Below are 18019 nucleotides of genomic sequence, written 5' to 3' on the forward strand. Positions count from 1 at the left end.
TTTGTTGGTTGGTTTGGGTTTTAGGGTTGAAGGGGTTGGTGTGCGGGGAGGGGTTGTTTGGGGGTATTGTTGTTTGGGGTTTTTTTGGTTGGTTGGGTTTGGTTTTCTTGTTTTGTTTTTTACACAAAAGTTCAAAAACATGCCTTGGAATATGAGGTGGAAAAATCCAGTCACAACCACCATCATCAGTAGCGCTGTTATCAACAGTACCATGTAAACCGATACATCGACAACCTTAAGGACTTCCTTGTCTCAAAGTGTAATGTAGCCGACAGAGTTTAATGAGACATCCTTAAAACTACGCTAGCTCTAAAATTCAAGTTAGATGAGCTTCTTGGAGGGTAATTTACACTTGGTTTTAAAATTGTCATCATCTTCCTGTTAAAAGATATTTTCCTCTCCTAAACGCTATTTAGCAAAGTACATTTCATTTCCAATATGCTCGAAAATGATCCTACTTTGTCAGAATGCCAAGGTGCATCTCCAATGTCTTCTTATTCTATTCCTATTATGCTTTGCCATACATAATACTGATTGAATACAGTACATGATGCATTTGCAGTCATTAAAGCAGCAGTACAACTCAAATTTAAGTGAACTACTGAGGCTCCACATTAGGTGAAACAAAACAATCAGTTTCCCCAGGCCGGGGTGGGGGGGTGGGGGGGAAATCAACCCCAAAACCTTCCTGCAATGTCAATGGTATTTATTGCCCTTCCTGGGAATCAAGGTGGAATATTTGAGGGTACTCTTAAGGTGGCCCTATCTCAGGCAATTCTTTGTGTATCCAATGCCAAATTTTACTTGTGCTACTAGTGTTAAATAAGGTTTATTTGGAGATGACTGTCATGGCTTTGGCAGCTAGTTCACAAGGGTAAATATGACCTGCTGCCATTCCTTCACAATTTACAAAGACATGCCAGAGAATCTGGGTTCTGGCATGGACGTCTTGGAAAAAATTTTACTGTACTTTTAACTGTGTTACTTTGAAGCAGACAAAGCAAAACCTGCAAATGCTTAACACTATGCAGATTAGCCTAAGTGTTTACAGGATCTGTATTAGTGGAGTCACTATGTAATATTGCAAAATACAAGGTAGTTAATTCTACATACACATGCAAGAATCAACGCCAGGGTGATTTTATCTTACTTTGCAGACTGGTCAAACAGAGCAGTCACAGATGCAAACATTATTTTTAGTCATAGCAAACTATGCAAAGCAGTAGTTCTGGCTGGCGTCATCAGATGTGGATAGGGAGTTTCCTCTTCCGTCTTATTCTTTCCACCAAATATGACTTCCACATAACCCTAAATTATGCTAATTCAGTTGTTTTCATGGTCACAGACTACACTGGACCACCCGAATGTTTTGATTTGAAGGGAAGATAACCAGCCAAAGAGCTTCTTAAACCTGATCTGCCACTATGGTCTCTGACATATGGAACATCAAGACTGAAAGTTGATTGTGGCAGTATTTGTTATAACACATGAATACATGCTATGGATCGGATATGACTTTACCAGGGAGCATGGTAAGAAGGTTGTCAAGTCTCATTACGACCACCCATCATTATGGGTACTCAATGTCACATTAGAAAGGAAAAAGTTGTAACGTTCATGTTCGAGCTTATTGCCTTCATTGTGCACTCTGTCTTGGACATGCAAAATAATATCTCAGTTTAAAAACAGGAAAACATTAAAAAAAAACAACAACCCAGTGTTATATTAAGAGAGAACAAAGTTTCTCTGGAGGACAGCAATAACAAATGATAGAAAGTTACAAGGAAGTTGAAAACTAGTCAAAAATTCCTTAACTGACAAATAATAACTGGTTGGATGTGGAGACAGACCATAATCTTGCCTATTTCCCACATATTCAAAAAAGACTAATACTCCCCTCTTCACGTACAAATTATATTCTTCACTTATTTTCTTGTCTCTATTCTTTTACACAATGAATTGGCAATACTAACGAGAAAGGTGTTTGTTCCTGGTTATTCAGCATTTAACAATCATATTAACAGCATATGTTAACAAACACATTAACATCATGGAAGTCCCGCTTTTTCAAAAATACAGTTGTGGAAATAAACACTTTTAAATTGTCATAATGCTACCCTGCATTCCTAGAGATGAACTTCCTGACATCTAAATAGTTTTAGCCTGCAAAAGCAGCTTCTAGAGGAATTCAAATATCCTGTGAGGTTAGTAGACTGAGTAGCCCAACGCAAAAGATGTTGTGCTTAGTTCGTTTAGGTTAACCAAGATTATAGTAGGGTTAACAAAGATCATAGACTAAACAACTTTGCAGCCATGAGAAGACAGATGCCCTTAGAAGTCATTAAGTGCTGAACCAGATATACTACTCCATGAATATATCCTTCATGACTCCCACAATATCAGGGAAAAAAAGGAAAATTACTTTTTCCCTTTTTTTCATTGTTTGTTTGGGTTTTTTTCAAGCAATGAGGTTAACAAGAACCTGAACTACATAGGCCCTGTCAAAGATATTTTTTTTAGCTGTATATCCACTATAGGCCACCTAGAAAGGACAGTGCAGAGATGTTCATTGAAGACCACAGACATAGTAGATAGATACCCTTTTGCCCTCTTCCTTTTCATCGCTACTGCTTCAAGTAAAAACTGATGTTGTTTCAGGAAAGAGATCATGTTCAGGATATCCTAGTGCTGTTAAATGAATGTTTTTTCTTTTCAAGACCATATGCAGGTGACAAAGTAAAGAAACCAAGGCCTGCTCTAACCCAAGGGTCCAAAAGTGGAATTCCTCATACAGGAGCTGCAGCACAGGAATGTTTTGAGTTTCCTTTGCAGCCAGCCCTCTGAACCTTCTGATCAGACTCATTTTAGTACCTGGTTCATAACATAAGGCTACAGTGAGATATGTATTAGAGAATATGTCTCAACTTCCAATAATACTATGTTAAACAGATCCACTTGTTATACTAACACTGAAACAGAAAAACCCCACCAAACATGCATGTTCAGCATAAACCACTAGAAATGTACTAGTTGAAAGTCCACTGTGTTATACACCAAAAATACAGCATGCTGTGACTGAGACTGTTCTGAGTTTAATGAACCTATAGACACATATTTTTCCTAGGACTAAAATCAGAAGTTGTTCTCATATCAGCTCAACACACAATTTTAATCAACATGTAAGACTGGCTGTACCCTTTGCATGTTCCTGATCAGCATGTTCTATGAAATTCACAGCAAGATAACAAAGACAGCAGCTTCAGCATGTTTTAACAGGAGTTAACTAACAGGAAAAAAAAAACAAAACAAACAGCCAAGTGAGAAGAAGAAAAGGTAGTAAAAGCCACATCTCTTGGGCAGGGAAGAAAAAGGGTAATGCATAGTCCCTTTCAGTTTCTCAGGAGATTCTGGAGGGAAAAACACTTTCCCCTTTTGATTAGACAGCTTGTGTGTTGGGGGAGGGGAAGGAGTGACTATGTACATACACATATACAGATATAGAAATGATGGGATTGCATTTTTTTGCAATTTTCAAAATCAATTCATTTTTCACACAAAAGAACTGGTCACCAAGTAATTTCCTCAGAACTTTCCAGTTCATTTACAAAAAGCCTTTTCCTCTCCAAAAGAAAAACTGTGACAAAAAAGTGTCTTCTTGATCAGCTCTCTATGACATCATTCATTACTTTGTATATTATTTAAAAACACGTCATCAATTGGAAAGGGACTGAACCAGAATTTGAGTCCAGCTGGACTTCGGGTAAGTAATGAGTCAAATGATCAAATCCAATTCTCCTGCTAGACTTTTCAGGTTCTGATGAAATTCAGAACTGAAAGAAGCCTCCAAAAACATCTGTTCTCATTGGCTTTATGCAATTTGGTTATAAAAATCATAGCAGTAAGATAGTCATGCATTAGCAGTATTGAACCTTAACCCCAATGCTTAGCATAAAAGAATCAGGATCTGAGATCACTTCTTTCTGTTCAGTGCAAGGATGGCTCAGCCAGGCTATGCAGTGAAATACAACCCACAGCCACCTGCAACTCAGCAAACCGAGCAAGGCAAAAATTAAGAGTCAAAAGGCCTTTCTATTTCTTTCTATTCCTGCCAGTGATTTAACGTGTGTATGCTATACCAAGTCAGCTAGACTCAAATTTTCAGATGCAATCTGAAATTTGGTCTGCATTTTGGAAGTGTTGACTGGTTGCAGTGAAAGCAATATGAGCTGTAAGTTCTCAGCACCTCTGAAAAGAAGGCCTAAATTTCTTAAATATGGTGTTAAAAACAAAGCACCTAAAACTAGAACCCAGCAGGGACTTCATTCGACAGATATAAATATTCACGGCTTTCAAAGAGGTCCAAATGGATAGCACAGCACTCAGTGCATCAGCATGGGCTTTGGAAGAACCATGCTCAATTGACTGGCTGGCTGCAGTCAAGTAATCTAACCACAGCTCCCAGCTGATATGACCATAGCACTTTCCAACATCACACACATGTGGTGAGAATAAATACATTATAGCCTAGGAGGGTCTCCTGTTGCAACGTAGGAGCTATTTGTTTTGTAGGTGGAATGAAGAAAATGGCACAAAGCTTACTTGTGTCTGGGAAGAAAGCTAAGAGTCACACTGAAAATCAACGAGTTCTACTGAGGAAATATGAAATGTCTTAACAGCATTTTGTATTCCAGAAAATTACTTGATAGCCTTTCTCATTTTAACAATATTAAAATATAAACACAATTTTCTGTAAGAAAAGTATGTTCACTGGAAGCCATAAGAACATTTATCTAAAGAAATATGTTTTCTACAGACATAAGATTGAAAATGCTACTCAATACTGCATTAAACAACAATAACAACCACAAGTTAACCAGGCAGTAAGAACCAAACAATCCAGAAACACCCCTGCCATCTTCTTCTTGGCTTCACGCCATATTTTAGGCATGTAGGAAAAGAGTTTGTACAACATATTTCTGCAGGACCCTAACTGGGTGTTGCCACAGTGGTAGCATTCAGCCCAGGGATGTTCTGTACTGAACTACTACTGCTCAGCAGTAACAAGCTGTCTTCAGGATTAGGTCCTCAAGCTGGCCATGAGACATACCTCCACGACATCCTACACTTGCTGCGGCTGCAGAAGCGACAGTGGGGGAGCCACCAGGGCTGTGTTAGAAGGAAAGAGTTGTGTATTCTTAAGAGTCAACATGGGTGTGATTTCCCTCTCAGTTAACATTAATGCAGGACAGGAATGAAGGCAGGCCGGGCTGGGCCCCAACTCGTGGCCACAGCTGGGCTCCTGGCCTCCCCACCTCACCTCATCATCAGGGAGAGCAGGCAGCCATGCTCTGGGTACCCAGTCACCGTCAGGCTACCCTGCCAGAACAGCTCAACCATGGTTATGTCCTGTATGTAGCCACCGACGACACCGAAGTGGCCATTACCCATCAGAGCAACAAGTGCTGCACGCAAGGAGCAACCCTCCCCCTCTTACCTCAGGGTCTTTCTCTATCTCCAGCCCCGCTTCCACTAGGTTGCGTTCGTACTCCTCCCGCTGCAGTCGCTTCTCCTCCTCCAGAGCATCCAGCGGTCCAAGCTCGATCACCTCCACCCCCGGATGCTCCTGGGGGGCATGGTGGTCACCATCCTGCCGCTGTGGCTCAGCACGGCCCTTCCCAGTCCCTCCGTTTGAAACCAGAGCCAAGGAAGCAGATCCGTGCGTCAGCTCTGGTGAGCCTGCACCAGGCGGGTGCCGAGCAAAGCATTTTCGGTAGTGGTAGGCTAAGACATAGTCAACCTTTCTCTTACTGTCCCTGAAATGCATGCCACTTGGGGATGCCTTGTCCATGGCCCCTCCTTGAGGCCCGTCCAGGTAGTTGTTTATAATCTGGAAGAGAAACATGAGTCTCACAGACAAGAAGGCCAAAAAGCCCAAGAAGCCAGACCCACACAAAGACGTAAAGCCGTGCAGAGTCAAAATCGGAGATCAGCCAGGGGTAGGTATGACCTACAAACGAGTGCTCTGCAGACCAAATTAAGTCACGCTGACCTCCTCCGACTGTAAACAAATGAGAGTGGCTAAAGACCACAGTCTTATCCCAACACATAGGATACCTTGACAGGCAGGTACAGAGGCACACACCAACACTGTCTCTCTGTCCTGCACATATACACAGACCATATAGGAGAAGACACTCACAGGTTGGAATGGGATTGCGGAGTGGGAATAAAGATCGTGTTATAGATTGGGATATAAGAAAAGATGTGCTGTGGAGGAAAGCTGAGCAGAAGAGGGAAGCAAAAACTGTATGTGGGAAGAAAGGGAAGAAACTGATCTGAGCCAGAACAGGAGAAGGATCCTCAGCATAGTACAAGGGCAAGAAGGGTATGGTTGGACAGAAATGCTTTGGAAAATAGGGATTAGAGAGGATATGCCCCATGGATGGCTAACAATGTTAGCTGACCTGTATTTTAACATATTACGTAAAGACTATGTGACTGACCAGTAATGCTGCAAAAAGAAATCAATAACTAAAATCATTCAAATTGCCTATGTTGCACTCAGTCACCCCCTCAGACCATCCTGCCTCCTCATCTCCACTCTCTGAACCCTTCTGGGATGAGGCTACTCCAGTACTAAACCCCGCCATCACGCCCCAGCCTGGACAGCAATTCCACAACACCTGTGTTGAACTCTGATGCTAAATTAAGGCGTTCAATTTCAGTTCTTCTTGTTTGCTAAGATAGCCCATATGTTTTACAAAACTGTTACCAATCACCATTTCCAGCACAATGCTGTAGCTTAAAAACCTTCACAGAGCTCTCTACAGTGCCATTCGTTAGACTGACACCTGCCCTCCAGTGACAGGGGAACAACATATAAGCAAATAAATAGGGTCAACCTGATCCAAAGCAATCAGCCTGTAACCTGATTCCAGACATTTATGGTTCCCATAGGTGGCTATACAAACAAAATCTTGACAGGTACCAGTTACAGATTTCTTTCTCTCCCTACCTCCCCTTCCATTACAGGCACTGGTAATCCTGAATGCAAACTTAACTGAGCATGCTGTATGGCATTTTTTTCACTTGTTAACACAACATGAAATTCTGAAGGTATTATATAAATGTGCATGTTATTATATACCCTAACATCTCCCAAATTCTTGTTTTTCATTGCTTTGCTTCACTTAGTTTCCCACAAAGTAGCTTTCAGTCACCATATCACTAAATAAATCTTGGTTTTATATGCGTACTACATCCTTCATTCTTTCATGAAATTATCACCAAATAATCTGTTCTGCACATTTCACTTATCACACACTTTATGTGTAAAGTGTATATATAGTCCCTTTAGGCATATCTAAACTTACACTCAGCACTGCATTCTGGCAGAATATAAAACTGCTTGGGAGATAGCATTTTATTGCAATTCCCCATTTCCTAGTTAGATACATTTTCATGTAGTACTCACAGGCAGTCCATGCAAACCTCCTGGATCCATCTCTGCCACAGTGAAGAAAAACCCGTTGCAGATTTCTAGTCTCCCTTCCAGAGAGTTTCACACTATGCAGCGCAGGAGTAATGATGTCAGCACCACCAGGTCACTGGCACAATGCAATGCATTAGCTGACTCTAGAGAAGATGAGCTCTAAGCATCCTCTCCTCCCTTACTGGCGAGTGTGGGCAGAAACGAGAGAAGCACAAACAAAATGTGGGAGAGGGAACAAGGAGGTTGGAGAACATGAAAAGTCACTAAGAGGTTTTCCTGTTTATTACCTGAGCCTAGCCAGCTGCCACATCCCAGCCACATGAGAGAGCACCATAGCAACATTTGACGTTGCTGGAGTTACACAGAATAAAAGGATGCCTCTCTCTCCCTCCCTCCCTCTCTGTTGACTCTTTTCCTCACTCTTGGCAGAGAAGTGGCATCCCCATTGTTATGGGTGCCTATTGCACTGAAAACAAATCAAAATTCCCCCAGATTTTAGTAAGAACATTTTCTGGCCCTACATTTGCACTACTTTCCTTACCATGTGACGTTCTGGCACAAGAAGACCTTATTAGGAAAGAACATAAGTTGCAATTTGCAAAACAGCACTGAAGGAAGTATCAAGATCTTTCTCTCCTCCCCTCTCACAACCATTGTAAAAGTCAAAATCAGAATAGTTAAATTACTATCTTTGGTCCAACATTCATTGCTTCTTGACCTTTCCAAGACAAGTACCCACCACCCGGCACACCAAGCAACAAGAAAGCAGGACAATTTTATTCTAGTTCTCTAATACCAATATATCACTACAAACATATCCCAAGAGGTCTCTCCTCTAACAGCAGCTCTGCTCTGAAGACCACAGACACATTACACTTCCAATCCAGCCCTCACCAACACCTGGGCACGTGCTGGCCCAGGGTTTGCACAGGGATAGCCAATTTAGTCATCAACCTGCATATTTTTTTTCCTACACTAGGGGTAATAGCAACCCCCCTATCCCTGCTCTGAAGGATTTTGGCTAAAGTAAATAATTAAGAAAAGCTTGGTGAGACTACTAGAGTAGCAATAAGCTCTTGGTGTATGCTATGAGAGCCTACTGAACTACCTAACGTTGTAGTATCAGTTTATTTGTACAGTCACTTTTACGAGTACAATGTATGTTTGCCTAACATGCAGGAGTGCACCATGTTCTACTCATCCTACTTCAAGCCTCTTCCTTGTCTCAAAGGCATTAGAGGTGAGTCAATGAACATAGAATCCTACTTACAGAACTGCTGAAGGACTCCATACAGCTTGGTGCTTCAAAAGCTCCATTGATCCCACTGCTGTGCAAAGAAGTCCGGTTTTGAGGAAGTGTGAGGTATTTGCTGTTGTATGCTGAAAAAGAGTCCCTTGCTGATTTTGCTGTCTTCTGTTTATTCAGAGCTGGGTGTGAAGAGGCTAGAGGAAAGTCTGAGAATGAGAGATAATTGTTATATAAAGCAGGTTTTGTGCACATAGTCTCCTAAAAGAATGGGAAATGCTGTAGCTAATAGATGCTATTCAACTTCAGATGCTGCACTTCAGTAAATGGAGAGGGGTGCATACAACTGCAGAGGAACAGCAGGTACTTTCATGTGTGAACTGATGGGGAAGGGGAAACAACACTGCAATGCTGCACTTATATCAGCACTACCCTGGCTGGTCAATAGCATTTGTACTCCTGCACTTCAGCCCCGAGGTTAGGAGCTGGAAAGTCTGTGCCTTGCAGCTAGCTAAGCACCCCCTAGAACACGAGCATGCTGTGTGTCGTAAGTGATCACGCCACTGTTCTCTGGCTGCAGCATTCATGCCAGATGGAAGCCAAATTACCACAAATTAACCGAGTCACATTTTCTTACAGCTTACCACTGGGCCTGAAATGGACTGTGTTTCAGTTCTAGTGTGATGTGGCCAAATTTTATGGCCAAATCTAGCAGGACTAGGTGCAGATAGAAACTTCTGGCTAGAGGTCATTCTCCACTAAGAACTCTTAACTTTTGGACACGTAATGGTGTGAAATTCTCAGAAAGTACATCTAAATTTATGCCTATATATTTTGGCTTGAGGGAGTAATGTCTTAAACCCTTTAGTTTTAGAAGTTTAGAAGTTGTTCCCCATCTCTTGTATTGACAAATTACATGGTCCCAATGCAGCATAATGGATGGGACGAAGAGTTACATGCCATCCCCTGTTCACTACCACCACCACTGGTTAGCCATATGCCTGCCACAGTGCAGTGTATAGCAACAACCAAATATGAAAAGAATGTTTGGTCACAGTTAGGAAATGCAGAGAGTTGATCCCATACAGGCAGTAACACAGTGAAGAAAATATGATAAAAAGTAACGGGTACAGAAACTCTTTTGACATACCAATGTTTCATACTCTTTGAGGTGAAAAACTATGGCTTGGTTCTTCAAGCATTAATGTTTTCTACCAGATATAAGACATAGGTGTAGCAGAACCATCTGCCCACGTAGTTATACCCACTGCCACTAAAGAGATAAAGCACCATGCATCTTCAGTCAGGACATTTGGATTCCCCAGGAAGAAGAAATAACTGGAACATTCATCAGCTCCTGTACATCCAGGGAGGCGCTACATCCATAGCATCTCGTTTTGCCTTCTTACATGGCAATGCTGCAGTTCTTTTCCCCCACATTCACTTTCTGTCTAAGGAAACAAGAAGCTTCAACAGCATAGTACAGTTACTTTCCAGTCTGGGAGACACTGCCCTATGAGATTTGCTGCACTGTTATGAGAAAGCAATTTCACCCTTCTCTGTCATAAGAAAGCACTGGAAAATTTGAGCAGTTTCCTCCACACCTTCCTCATGCTGATGGAGGCAGGGGAAGAGGGAAGGGAGGAACAGCTGTGTCTCTTGCTTAGTGTTCATGTGACTGAACAGTGTTTCTCCCGCATTGCTGAAACAGCCAACTGGTGGCAGAAATACCTTGCATTGTATCTCAAAAGACAGAGCATTGAAGAAGGTGGCTGTATGCAGGAAACCTATAGAGTTGTACAGTGATCATATTCTTGAATTACTTCAAGATGAATATAAAAGGATCCATTCATATAGATGGTGAGACCTCTCTTGTTACTTTGCCTTTTATTTATTTTGGGGGTAGGTGTATTGCTAAAATCTGGAAGTCATATTTTTCCCTTATTTAAGTGAATGCCTTTTATTTTTTTAAGAGTCTAAGTCAGACATTGCATCCTACTGCTAATCTTCTATGCCCTCTACACAAGCTGAATCTACTTAGCCACAATCATGTGCTGAGAGGGGAGCCAGTAAAATGCTAAAGAAGGAAATGTGCAGATCTTACCCCTAAACGTTATGATTATTCTTATGTTTCCTATCAATAATAAATTAGAGTCCTGCAGCACTTGAACAGTACAGTAGATTGACTCACCAGCCTTCCCTTCTGATCTCTCAAGGAGACTCGCATTTGGTTTACTTTAATGAAGCACATAATGATGCCACAAGGGAAACTCCAAGGAAAATAATTAATAAGTGAAGGTTTCATTCCCAAAGGCTACACACAGTGTTTCTTTAGTATTTTTGGACTAATCCTGGGATATCTCACAAGACCTTTGCACAGTCAATTAAAGACCTTCTTTTTTCTTCCCAGTCCTTTTAAATGGGCCTAGGAAAAAAAATCTGCAGTTCATTTATAATAAAATTATTTCATTTCCATTATGCTTCCCAACCTTCAGAAACTGTGTCATGAACCTGAGGTTAACACTGGTAAGCAGGTGAGGCAGTCAAGGACTTCCAGTCAGAATAAAGGTTTTTTTGATCGAAATGCAATTTCCATGTCTGAATTTGGAAGACTCCTGTTTTCCCAAAAGCTTTTCATCTTCCCAAATCAAACCGACAACTAAAACGTCTTGTTCTGAATGAGTTCCACATTTGACAGTGCTTGCCTGTGGTACTGCAGCGCCTTAGGGGCTTCTGCTTCAGATGCTGCCTGACCTCATTCTACCCTGTAAACCTTTACAACATCTGGCCTTACATGTTCTCATTCTGTAAATATTCTAGAGGAATTAGTATCAATAGAAACAAGCTGTGTGTATATATGTGCATAGATATTTAAATTTTTATACATGCATAGCTTTGGTGTATACATACATATATATATCCTCAGAGACCATCAATAGAGTGAATCTTGAATTCAACCTGGAAAGCAAATGCTCAAGAGCTACACTCATTCAAGAAAAATAGTCTGGGAGCCATCCCTCCAGTCAAACTTCTTTAAGTTGTAAATGGCTTCCAAGGACAAGGTACCTCCAGGACAGAGACCAGTGACCCAATTTACAGCCAATAATTGTTTAATCACTTGCTCAGCCTCTCTGCATTCCTTTGCTTTGGCTTTTTGTAAATTTAAGGGTTGGCTGCATGTGCACCAATTGACCTCACCTTTTAAGTTTCCAATTCCTTGTTGAAAGTGCAATGATGAAGAAGCTACACATACTGCCAAAAGTGAAGGATTGAGTGGGTGTATTAAAGGACCATACAGCTTGTGAAATATGCATTAAGGGAGTCTACCTAATTAGGAGCTCTGTATTAAATCCTGAGTAACAGCCAATTATCCGATCTGAGTGGTCCAGATGGCCAGATTATCATAGGCACAACCGCCTGCAGAATACATTGTAAATGGTTTGGCCACCCAGGGCACAGACACCGGCCTGCTTTCCTTTATCCTTCTCTCTTTCCAGCTAGGTATCAGAAATGGGCTGCATTTTTGAAAGGCACCACGGTCAGAAGTGTACCTGAAGTCGCACAGACTCCTCTGTAAGGCTGTTCAAAACGTCTGCAATTTAGGAGCATTGTTTGGCAAACTTGTTTTTCTTTTCACCCTCCAAGTAGGTATGAAAAAGAACTACTTGAATTTATTGTTTCTATGTAGCTTGACTTAAACATATCTTCTTTAAAGGAGATATATATAAATAAAAAGATGTACCATGGCTATACACATGTTCTTTTGATCCTCACTAATCTGACTTTTCGGTTCCGAACATGCACATCTAGAGTTGCTGATTTCAATGCAGTAAATCATGCCTGTATGAGTATGCAAGTATTTTCATCGTACTACAGTTCTCTTTTTTAAGGTGCCACCCCTTGTCCCTTCAAAATACTGTTTACTATTTATTATTTCAATTAAATGTTTCAGATACAAGGGAATGCATGTTCATTAAACAAGCCTTGGTCAAACTTAAAGGAAACAGGTCACCGGAGGAAATGTCTAGGAACAAATTTTTCCATAGGGAATCCATTCTTTATTCAATATTACTTGAAGGAAAAGATCCAGTAAGTTTCATTAAAGATAATTTAGATTAGTGCAGGGTTCTCAAACTCATTATTTGAATAAAAGAAGGATAGAGCTTGTCCACTAAATTTCTGATATCTGGTATTTCTTTCTTCAGGATGGTTTAAGAACTACTTAGTCCCCTGCTACTTAACTGCTTCTACTAAAATCAGTCCCATAACCAAACTCAGCATTAGACAGTTCTCTTTATACATTCAGGAGGCTGAGAAGAAGAAACAGTGTTTTATATGGCCAAATGTAAAGGGGCACAGCTGAGATACTCATTCCTACCCAAGAGATTCTCCTTGCTGAGTGTCCCCAGAGGATCAGGGTGTGGCATTTCAAACTGAATGAGTGAATGGGGTACAGACAGGCAGATGCACCCAGACTGTCAAAGGACTTCTCACAGGTGTTTTTTCCCCTCCCATCTGCAGTCTGAGAGGTACTGTATGAGCACTCAAACTGCAGGCTGCAAATTTGGATGTCATGTCTCTCGGTGGATTCTCAGCCGTGGGGGAATAGATAGGAAGTGGCAGACCTGAAAAATTATGTTTTCTGCTCCTAGCTCCACTTCTTCCTCCCTTTGGTTGCATCCCCAATTTCATTCCCCAGGAGGTCTGCTAGCCCAAGGGCATTATGGCTGGGACAATGTGTTGAAGATGTAAAGTAGACAGGGAATTGTGTGGGGCTCTTAACCTGTTTTACTTCCTCCAAGCCATACCTGTACTTCCATTTCCCAGAAGTTTCCTCTAAGTTCCTCCTCTCCGTGGCAGGCTTCATACCCTCTAATCTGAAATTTGCTTTAATTTGTACTATGCTGCATTAGAGAGCATTAGAGACAATCCACAAAGCCTTGTCTGTCTTTAATTCCTATGATTCTTAAAAGGCACTAATGGTAGTCTTGAAGATACAGTGCAGTAAATCACACTCTGCTGTAGCTGTGCTGAGTTTGGTGGAGCTGTGCACAAGAAGTAATTCTGGCACAAGGTGAACTTCTTCCCATATCGCCATGTACTTTGAGACTATGATTCAGGAAGCTGTTAACATGCAGTCAACAGATTGACTTATCCATAACCTTCTGGCCCTTTGTGTGAATGCATATTCACTGATTCTTTAAAGTAATAGTTACTGGCACAAAGGATAATAACAATCCTCATACAGTCATTTTAGGGAAAAGGGGGCCTATGGTCATCTACCCCCCGGGGGAAGGTGAGCCTGGAGCATGATAGAACAGAGCAGTGAGTGACCCCGCGGACAGGGAGCCTACCTGCAGGGCAGCAAGTCCAGGTCAGGATCAGGGCTGGAGACAGTGATCAGGATCAGACACAGCTCAGTGATCCCCCAGAAAGACAGAAGTGACAAGGTAGGTCTGAGGTCAAGCTGGGAAGCACAGCCTCTGGGTCTGGGTCAGTGCCAAACTGGCAAGACTGGGAGCAGATGTGGCTGCTGCTCAGCTGCGATGTAGTGCAGGCAGGGGCAAGCAGTAAAGCCTCAGCTTAAAAGCAGTTCCCAAGGGAAAGGAGGGCAACTCACTTCCAGCTTTCTTCACAACAGCTCTGGTCAGCAAAGGAGCTGGCCTTGGATTCAGCCAGCTAAACTCTTTAACGTGACCAACTAAACACCTAGATGGTGTGATGCGCTCTGGACCCTGACAGCTTGTCCCTGAGCTGCTGCCAGAAACAACAGCATTAAAGCACCTCAAACAGGCAGGGACAGGCAAGGGGGAGCACGGCTCCTTGATGGCTTTGACTGGCCTGAACAGCTACGGTCACAGACACAAGCACAAAGACCTGTGGTTGTGCTCCTCTGGTAGACCCTTGTACACAGGAGCCCTCACCTCCGGCATTAGGAGCAGGGAGAATGTACCAGAGTTAACAGAGATGCTCGCTCACCTCTGGCATATGGCATGAGCCAGTGTCTCTTAAAGGGTGGAAGACTATGAACCTGTATGGTCAAGAACAAAAGAAACTGAGTAGAGCTGTGGAGATAGATGTGGGAACCACATGGTATAAAACAAAAAACCTGAGCTGCCTTATGAATAGCTGCATTAACTGAAGACTTAATGGAGTAGTAGCTATATAATACAACTGTATGTATCTATATAATATGACTATATGTATAACTTCACAGACTCGCCTCCTTTTTTTGATTTTTAATCCTAGTCTAAATGTAAAGATTACAGAAAATACCTGATTTTTCTGACATAAAATATATATCAGGACTAACTCCAATGGTGAAGATCAGGGATAGAAAAAGGACACTGAAATAACTCAGCAAAGATCAGCAGTAGGTATTAAATCTAATGGCTTTTTGCACACTTTTGTCTGCTATGCAAATAATTTTAGAACCAGGAGGGGATGGGAGAGAACAGAAATAGCGGGATTCAGTGAGCTTCATGATAGTTCGGAGTTCATAACAGAGCACCAGCCCCAGAAACTATGAGATAATGTGGAAGCAACCGCAGAGCTTTTGACTTTAACAGTGAAGTAATAGTGACACATTATTAGCATTGAACATTATTCTAAACTTCTACACTGAGAACTCAAACACAGAAGGTTTTATGCACTGAGCAGGTTTGTTCCTTGCATGTGGGAACTGAAAGCTCACTGCTGCACATTGTCTTCTGAAAAAGGATATTACTTGCTCCCCCAGCTGCTTTGCAATAAGGCAAATGTAAGTGGAAACAGCAGAAGTCCAGCACAGGGCTTTTGCCTAGTGATAGTCTTTTCCTCATGGATCACAACACTGACCCACAGCTGCACTCCTGAGGCTTCAGAAGAAATGAACTCTGTATGTTTTATCTCTGAACTGTCTGTAAGTAACCTAGGCCACAATTTTTTTTTTTTTTTATTTGTGGGGGTTTTTTTTAATGTCTTGAAAGAAGACACAGAACTCCTTTCAAAGTATTCCTTTCTCTGTTCCCCACCCCCTTTCCACCTATTCAACTTCATAGGCAGCAATTAACAATGAAGCAGAGAATAAACTTACCAGGCGTGCGTGTTTCCATGTTGCCTGGAGGTTTGGCTGGAAGTTGCGTCAGTGCTAATAGGATGTGTCTACTCTGACTGTCTGCATAACCTGCTTCTGCACTGGCTTAAGCAGTGAACAGCACTAGCAGCTATTTCCATCCTGGCTTGATCCTGCTTTAAGCAAACCACAAACTGAAGCTAATTAGTGAGACCTTCTGTTTTGGTGATTACCATCACGGAGGAAAGAAAGGGAAAAAGCAAAACTCCTATGACCTGAGGGGCCATGGCAATTCTCTGCTGGAACTTCAGCATCTTGTCTTCATGCTGCATAATACCTCAACAAGCAACGTAGCAACAGGCATATTTTGTCCTAACTCCCCAGAAGGCAGCGGAGAGGGACTGGAGGAGAGGAAGAAAAAAAAGCTAATGCAAAACCAGGACTCTACAACAGAGCCAGCTCTGTCCAAAAAATGTTATTCAACGATTAGACTATCTTGGAGGTGGTTTCTGTGGGGAAGAGTATCTTTATATCCGCCAAGCTTACAGTGCCTCCAGGTAGGAGGTAAGTGCAGAAACCTTTTTATAAGGGTCTATCACAAATACTCAAGTTACCTTACTGCCTGGATGCTGCACTGTCATTCCTGCATGAAATATTCAGGAGATTATCTTGTTAATCAACTGTCTAATCAGAACAGGTGACGGATCATCGTGCTTAACCTTCAACCTTTCAATTTAAGCAATGTATTGGGAAGTTGATGACTAGTACCATCTGAGAAAGGATTTTGATTTGCTGATGATAACTGGAGGGAAGTGTAATTATTTGGAGTTCAAATTTTTTTCTTCTTTTAACCTACTTATGTCAGTTTCTTTTGTGTGAGAGGGGGAAATGGATTTATTCAGTGACTGAATAAAGTACAGTGTTTCTACTAGCTTATGAATTAGGATCACACACTGTGTCATGACCAGAAAGAATAGCCGTTAACTATATCACAGAGAGATGTATCGATGCACTGTGGTTAAGCTATCAAAGATACTGAGTTTATACAGGGAGCAGCGTGGCTGTTGTGTCCCAAAACTTGGGCTGGGTGCTGTAAAACTTGCCCAGCAAGGCCGAGAAATACATGTGCAGGTTTAAACTCTGGACAAATTTTCACTGAGCAGTTGCCCTTTTAATGAAACAGCTATAGGTAGACCAAAGAGAATGAGGTTAAATTAGATTGTGTTCATCTATTTACTTTGCCTGAACTGAGGTGTCACATGAGGAGTTTTATGTGTTACTTACACTAGAGTTATATGCCTGATTTCACTTAAAAGGGAGAGGGGTCAGGAGCCCTAACTCCACCTTGAACAGCTTTATACAGGTCAGTCAAACTTTTATGCATTACATTTTACCCATGACAAAAGGAGAAAGGCAATGATAAGGTCTTTCTTTGTGCATACTGGGGAGATGAATACATTAAATGTTACAGAATACTGCTTTAGCCCTTGCTTTAGTATTCACATAGAATAATGTCTTCAGATGATAGGAAAAGTTAAATCACCCCACTCTTCTTAGTCTCTCCTTTTGGAATGGCATTTCCTAATTTCTAAGTAATAGGTATCAAATACTTGTCTTTCCTACCCTTCTAGTATCTTATGTTAATCTCAGAACTTCATTTAGAAACTGCCTTCAGTTACAAAACAGGGAACAACCTGGATGCCACGGCTTCTGCATTGACTAATCTAAAAACTATTAGATTGCAGAAATTTAAAAAAAAAAAAAGTGTTCTCAGTTGCTGTGTGTAAGCTCTCTAGCAGGGGGGGTTCTACTTCACATAGGCTTTTGCTTGCACACTAGCCCATGCATACAAGTTTTAAGGTGGTGTGCCTGTAATTTTTTTTGATTGCATAACCACCCCATCCATTTGAACAAACGAATCGCTCTTTGCTTGATCACTTTGCTCCAACGTCCACAGCTGCACAGGTCTCAATGTAGTTCATGCTTACTTGGCGCAGGGCAACAGTGCAATCACATACAGCTCCTGGTAACTTTTTGCTAATAAAGTGGGATCAGAGAATACTCTAAGGGAAGCAACTGTTGAACTCCTTTCTGTCTTGATGTTTTATGACCAATTAATCTGCTCCCTGGATAGATAGCAAACCTACTGCTTTGTATACACTTATCTCTGGAGAGGGGAATGAAAACTTGCTGAAAAATCATACTATTTTATATCCATGTTATATGC

The 18019-nt window shown here is 41.6% G+C and overlaps 1 protein-coding gene across 1 annotated transcript in view; it reads right to left on the bottom strand.

Moving 5' to 3' along the window:
* ANO2 (anoctamin 2) overlaps positions 1-15832 on the bottom strand; it is a 198376-nt gene extending 182544 nt beyond the window's left edge. The window contains exons 1-3 of the mRNA XM_035892080.1: positions 15814-15832; positions 8763-8947; positions 5495-5887 (exon numbers count right to left, since the gene is read on the bottom strand). Of these exons, the coding sequence (XP_035747973.1) occupies positions 5495-5887; positions 8763-8947; positions 15814-15832 (597 nt within the window). The remainder of the gene's footprint in view (positions 1-5494; positions 5888-8762; positions 8948-15813) is intronic.
* Between the last annotated feature and the right edge of the window lie 2187 nt (positions 15833-18019).

Source organism: Egretta garzetta, unplaced genomic scaffold, assembly GCF_000687185.1.
Source record: "Egretta garzetta isolate BGI_Z169 unplaced genomic scaffold, ASM68718v1 scaffold293, whole genome shotgun sequence".
Taxonomy (NCBI): domain Eukaryota; kingdom Metazoa; phylum Chordata; class Aves; order Pelecaniformes; family Ardeidae; genus Egretta; species Egretta garzetta.